The sequence below is a fragment of the Asterias amurensis genome, chromosome 13 (genome assembly GCF_032118995.1).
Source record: "Asterias amurensis chromosome 13, ASM3211899v1".
NCBI classification, from domain to species: domain Eukaryota; kingdom Metazoa; phylum Echinodermata; class Asteroidea; order Forcipulatida; family Asteriidae; genus Asterias; species Asterias amurensis.
Window position 1 is genome coordinate 16273865 of NC_092660.1, and position 6821 is coordinate 16280685.

A 6821-nucleotide genomic window follows, 5' to 3' on the forward strand; every position below is an offset into this window, starting at 1 on the left:
GTCATTATTTGATACCGTTAACCCAAAAGTATACCCTCATCAGGGTATACGTTTGGGTCATGAAGATGCATGTACTCATGTCATCGCACAAGAACACTCACAAACGACCATTAAATAACCTTTAAGTTTAAAAATGCATCTTCTTTCTGTTCTGTAGTGAACGCATTAACTCAGACGCCTATCACTAGACTGAGCAGTCTTCTGATTATCGTTATCTGTGTCGTCATTGCTGCTGTTGTGATTGTAGTTGGTGTAATCGGTTACACCCGAAGACGTCGTAAACGAAGAAGACTAAATCTTTTGCAGCTTCAGGGGTTAAATGCTGACCAGGAACTCGTGAGTAATAAGTTGCATTTGCAGGTATGATTCAAAAGACAGAATTAAATAAAGAAAACATCACTCTAGGCTACTACACGCCTGCCGAAACGTTTCCAAACCAACCCCTTCCAACACAAAATCACCAGACATTCTGTTTTAAGGCTCAAAATATAGTTGAAATACATTAAATGCATTAAATATACAGTGACCAGTTTTTATATTATTTTATTTGCTATACTGCTTCACAACAGGTTTCTTATGAGAATGCCGAACCACGAGAGGAGAAACCAACCAGCGCACCAATCCCAAAAGAAGTTTCACTGGTACAAGAGTCGGTCTATGAACCTGTGGGCCCCGCTTCATCTGCACGAAGGGATGCTCTCCCAGCACCACCACCAGAACCATCACCAGCACCAGCACCAGCACCAGCACCAGCACCAGAATCACAACCTACATACGAAGATGTTGGTTTGCCTACGTGGGCTAATCCATGGATTGTCGCGTGGGAGGATTTGATGGTAGGAAAAAAAGTACTTGGGAAGGGTCACTTTGGTGAAGTACATTATGGCGGAGTAATGTTTGAAGGAGATGTGTGCAGGGCCGCGATCAAAAAGCTCAAAGGTATGTCTTAGTTCACTTCCCATGGTGAAAATATTAAACGAGCATATAGAAGCAGATTTAGACGACCTTCAAACAAAGCAAAATAATTATTACAAACAATAATGTGATTGCATCTGCAACTAGGTTGTTTACATTGGCAATGCTTTGGCTTTTTGTTTATCTAATTTGAGAATTGCCATCCGTTTTTGTTCTCGTTCTGTGTTATTGGGTTTGCGTAGACATAGTGTCATCGAAACTAGGGACTAAAAAACAATAATACGATGTAACCGCAATTTGGGAAGATTTAATGACCAATGCTTCTAAAGTAGTTCCGATGCTTTGAAACGGTTAACTTATTTCAGAAAATGCACTTCCAGCTGACAGACAAAACTTCTTCGAAGAATTGAAAACTATGACTCTTCATGGAAGTCATCCCAATCTCGTCAAGATTCTAGGCGCTTGTCAACATGAAGGTAAATAAATGTTTGTTCAAAATTGAAAGAAGGGAACGTTCTGTATATTGTCAAGAATACTTGTGTGGTGTTTGACAAGCGTTTGACAAAATAAAACCTCTTGAATCGCCGGATTTTGAGTTGTTTGGTTTTCAAATTTGTTAAGGTATATTGTATGTAGCTATGGAGTACTTATCCAACGGTGATCTCCGTTGCTACCTGAGGAAGGCTCGATCCATGGAGGATGATGGTCAAGCATCGCTGTCTCCTCAGAAGCTGCTCCAGTTTGCTCTGGATGTGGCTAAAGGAATGCAACACCTCGCTGCATCCGGGGCAAGTACATCATTTTCATGTTTTCAAAACAAAATTTAACCAGACTACTATGACTAACATACAGGCAGTGCCATCACAGCAATAACTAAGCACATTGATAAAGACTGGAAGGCCGCACAAAACAAGTCTTGATATTACTCTCCACATTAATTAGATTAAAGCCATCCTTTCTTCAGAAATTATACTGCTGTAGTATTCTCACTTTGAAGACAGCATTATGTTACAGCGGGGCTTAGTTATTTGTATGGCACACACTCTTATAACTGCAAAGTAGGTAGCCCAACAACTTAAAGACTACGTCATTCACAAACAAAAATCTATAAAAGGTAATTAACATGTATTTTGGTTTTACATAAAGAACTCTTTGAACTTTAATAAACAATTCATACTCGCAAAGATTATTCGCATATTATATTGAAAGAACTGGTAATTACTCATTGATCACTTGCCTGAGTCTAGATTTTGGTTTAATGATTGATATGTATTTTGGTTTTTGTTTTTGTATAGTTGAAGTTGCTTAAGTCTCTTATAGTATACACTTTTTAAATGGCTCATGATATTAAATATCATGAGCCTTAACATTTTGTGTGATTGGTGTACTCTCTTGAACATGCACATTAAGAATAACGGTCGGGGAGTAAGACTAACGAGTTGATGTTCTCATCTTGGTAATCATTTTAAATTTCAAAACATGTTTTTTTACAGGTGATACATCGTGATTTGGCCGCAAGGAACATTCTCCTTGATGATAATCTGGTTGCCAAGGTTTCTGACTTCGGTTTGTCACGTGGAGAAGACGTTTACGTTCAGACATCAAAGGTATCGTACGCTTTAAAAGCTACACACAGGGACGCATACAACGGATGTAGCGTACGATCAATCTAAAGTGTTACCATTGTCTTTTCAAAACAAATTTCCATTCAGACGTGCTCTTGAAAACTGTTTGGCCATGTCTAAACACACTGGCTGTAAATGAATCTTGCCATGTTCAATTAGATAAATGTTTCAACAAGTCATTTCAAAACATAAACGATTTGCATTTTTGTGAGAGGTTTTTCTCATCTGTGTAAACTTTACTGTCTTTGTAGACTCGTGTCCCAACTCGCTGGCTCTCTCTGGAATCACTGACTCGCCAGACGTACACCTCGAAGAGTGATGTGTAAGCAAAATTTGTGAAAACAACAGTATTTGCACATAAAAGTGTTTTCAGCAAAATTATCGATTGCAGTAAAATATCAATGGACTGTTTTAGTAATTAAATGTTTTACTGAACAATTTTCCTGAACCAAGTGACTAATTTGATTTAACGTTTGTTTCACACACTAGGTGGTCCTTCGGAATCCTGCTATGGGAAATTGCAACCCTCGGTAAGATAATTGTTCCAAAATAGTTTTAGTATTGTCCAACTAAATGTCTAAATAACAGAATGCACTTTTACATCATTGTGATTGGGTAATCGGTGTATGGGTAAAAAAACAAAAATTTATATTCTTTATCCCCGATGCAAATTTAACATCTATTATCATTGTGATTGATGTTTGTATACAGGTGGTACACCGTACCCTGGTATCAAGACTCCATTCCTGACATCAAGGCTGGAGAATGGATACCGTATGCCCAAACCAGACAACTCGGATGCCAAAATGTAAGATAATGTTGTTAAAAAATATATATGATAGAGGGCAGAGTTAAATCATATTCATACAAAATTTATGCAAATCATAAGATGAGACCAATTGTAACAACAACAAGTGCATTTGATATGCACCATGAAAGCTTGTTGTATGACATGGATACCAAATTATGCCATGCTTACTATTATGGAAAATCTTAATGTTTAGAGCAAGAACATGTAGCAATACCATGCGCACTGAATTGTATCATTTTGTTGAAATATCATTGCTCTAGTCTGTCACATTACTCTCGAAACGGCCCAAAGAAAGTCATCCTTAACAATGATCGGAAAGAGATGTTCTTGTAAGACAATAATGTGATACCATCGGTCTTATAGGAGTGGTTCAGCTTGTGTTTAATATAAATAAGCATTTAAATGATGGCCAGGGATTTTAAATTATGATTGTCGGTTGATCTGCTTTACTAAAACAGTTACGATGTGATGGTGAAGTGCTGGCAGGAAGATCCGGATGATCGACCATCCTTCAAAAAACTTGTCTCTATCCTGGAAACAATGGCCGACAGCAAGGAGGATCAGGTGAGACTAAAATTAGATGTAGAACTTATTGTGTTGTTAAATTCAAATTATTGATGCTTAGACTTAAACACGTCTCTGAAGAAAGCTTGCCGTTTTATGATTAACTTAATGGCCTAAATGAGTGAAGAAAATGGAAATTACATAAACAAAATTATAAGCCCTCATCACAATTTTTGACACTTAACTAGATGTTTAGTAGGCCTAAGTGTTCTGTAAGCTGTTTTGACAAGTAAACTGTAAACTGAACATGTTTCATCTAGAACCAACCCTATTAGACATTTTAGCTGATCAAGGTTTGTGTTTTCATTGTGCCATTTTAAGATCGAAAACAGGTCTTGATTAGTTTCTTTATAGACATTCCGAAGAAGCACTTTTTTTTTACAGCAAATTTAATGTTTGAAATAAACTCTTGCCACAATTAATAATAAATGCAGAATAAAAAAAAATTGAATACTCGGTTCTGGTTTCAAGCAACGACCCCAACTTAGAGAAGATAACTTAACACATAGACGCACTATCATGCCTGATGACGAGGTCTAAGCATTTCGATAATAATGTTTAATGCTGCGTCGCAAGCTTGTCCCCAGACACCTGTTAGCGACGGCTTAGTTTCGTATATCCTTACTCATTCCTAAAGAGTATTGAAGTTTTGTTTATTTCTTAACAGATCTACATGCGTTTGTTACCGAGTTCGAAACATTATTTGTATGAGAACATACTCCCGGAGTTTGACGACAACTAACTGGGTGTTTTCAAATCGTATGGGAACCCATCTTGGTACAAGTCAAACCGATATTTTTGTTTTAACGCTGGCGTATAACACTCGCATTTGTGGAGGTACTGATGTGTCGTAACATACTTTTGCTCATACTATTCAATGTAACTTGTTAACCTTGTGTACTTAAAAAAATACGTAGTTGTATAGGTAAAAGGAAAGGGATCAGATAATGTTTTGGCCATGTTATCCAAACGCCAATGTAATTTAGACAAAAGCACATGGATAATCCTTTTATTGTATCATTGTTATAGAAATAATAACCGTTTCATGGTTATCCGCTTGAATCCACTAGAAGCTTTTTATACAGAAAAAATTAACTGCTTATAAATCAACAAAAAATATAAACTGTGAACTTAAAAGTGATTTTAAATGGACACATGTTAGGCCTTATGTATGTATGTTATAGCTGGTAGTTTCTTGATCGTTTTTCAGGTGGTAGTTTATCTCGGTAGTTTGATTGTCAGTTCGTGATTTCGCTATACTGTTTTAAATTGGTTTGTGGGTCTTCTTTGCTTTCATCGAATTGTAAAATGCTGTTAAGGACACAATCGAGTGAGACGTGGACATGAACGCTCGATTTAAAAACACGTGGTCGTGGTCGGGCGGAAAAGGACCGAGTCACTACTATTTATTTCCATTAATGAGTGCCCCCTCGTAATAATGAGCGTTATAATTCTAGCGAAAAATGCATAACCTTTGTCATGATTTCCAATTCGTGTCAAGTCCGGTTCGCGAAAGGATTTTGCAGACGTACGCGTATTGATGTGTTCACATTGCGTTGCGTCTAAACAAGTGCCAAGGGTAATAATTGTGCCACCCGTATGTTTAATATAATTAAATTATAATTATATTGAATTGTTCTGTTAGGTCTTTTTGAATTTAATGTGACGTACGGTTTATTACAACAACCATTCTTTTAATAATAAGATTGGAAGTTTAAACATCTAAACTCGAAAGTACTTACTAGATCCATTGTTTGTCGTACTAAATCTACTTTTAATTAGGAAACCCACCAGATCGTTAGAGGCCCACACATCAACATGTACTATAACTTTAACTTGAACATCGGTATGTTTCAATCATTTATCACAAAGAAACCTAATATTAAAGTTATGGTAAACAATTTGTGTTGTCATGTATTCAATCAAGATTACATCGAATCCTGTATATTTATGTTGAAGTTCGGGATCAAGTAATATCCTATAGGGAAAAACTTAACGTGGGTAAATTTATAATTCTGAGCTATATAATGGTTCCATGTCGTTCATTTTCTTATCATATGTAGTTTGTCATCCTTCTTGTTAATGGTCAATCCTTTCATTGGTATGTTTGGTATGTTCCTCATGTTATTATTCTACATGGACATGTAATTAACTAGTTTTTTTGTTGTGCATCGCTCGGAGTATTCTCTTATAATAAGATACTGAACTAGGATTGAAATATTGTGTAAATAATTCAACATTCAAGTATTTGTGTCATAGTGACTTTATACATAGACATGAGAACAACCATTGCTGATACTATTGGTTGGTTTCATATTTAATTTATGGCTTTTATCAATACACACACTTAATTGAGTCGGTTTGGTGAATACGATGAAGTTCAAACTATGTCCTTGTCAATATTGTTGCATTCAAAAGTTCGTTAATAATAATAACACTTATAATGCGCCGGTATCCACCACTGGTGATGCTCATGGCGCAAGGAAGAAAAACAAAATTAATGAAAAGCAGCTGTGGAAAAGTGGTTTTTTAGGGCCTGTTTGAACTTATGAATAGAAGACATGTTACGGATATTAAGAGGCAGATTATTCCAAAGAAGAACAACAAGTCGTTCCGTTGCTACGGAACCCATAACGGGACATGTAGCTCAAACGTTGGCAACAAATACTGAAATAAAAAAAATAATGAGAAAACGAAACTATAATCAAAGTATCATGATTTCATAAAGACGAAACAGTATTTCGATATAACGCTTCGTGGTAAAAACATGCAAGGGAATAATGTTCACACCTTGTTTACCATTTCAATTTTATCTGATAACCTCACCCCTTAAGGGGGATACGTACCTGGTGGCTTGTTACTACAAGAAAAATAAAATATTTAAGACCAAAGCATGAATCAGTGTA

At 36.3% G+C, this 6821-nt stretch overlaps 1 protein-coding gene across 1 annotated transcript in view; it reads left to right on the forward strand.

Annotated features, from left to right (window-relative positions):
- Nucleotides 1-6821, forward strand: part of LOC139945886 (angiopoietin-1 receptor-like) — a 6895-nt gene extending 74 nt beyond the window's left edge. The window contains exons 2-11 of the mRNA XM_071943390.1: nucleotides 158-336; nucleotides 570-939; nucleotides 1281-1391; nucleotides 1537-1703; nucleotides 2409-2522; nucleotides 2792-2862; nucleotides 3030-3070; nucleotides 3252-3348; nucleotides 3810-3915; nucleotides 4583-6821. Of these exons, the coding sequence (XP_071799491.1) occupies nucleotides 158-336; nucleotides 570-939; nucleotides 1281-1391; nucleotides 1537-1703; nucleotides 2409-2522; nucleotides 2792-2862; nucleotides 3030-3070; nucleotides 3252-3348; nucleotides 3810-3915; nucleotides 4583-4657 (1331 nt within the window). The 3' untranslated portion in view covers nucleotides 4658-6821. The remainder of the gene's footprint in view (nucleotides 1-157; nucleotides 337-569; nucleotides 940-1280; nucleotides 1392-1536; nucleotides 1704-2408; nucleotides 2523-2791; nucleotides 2863-3029; nucleotides 3071-3251; nucleotides 3349-3809; nucleotides 3916-4582) is intronic.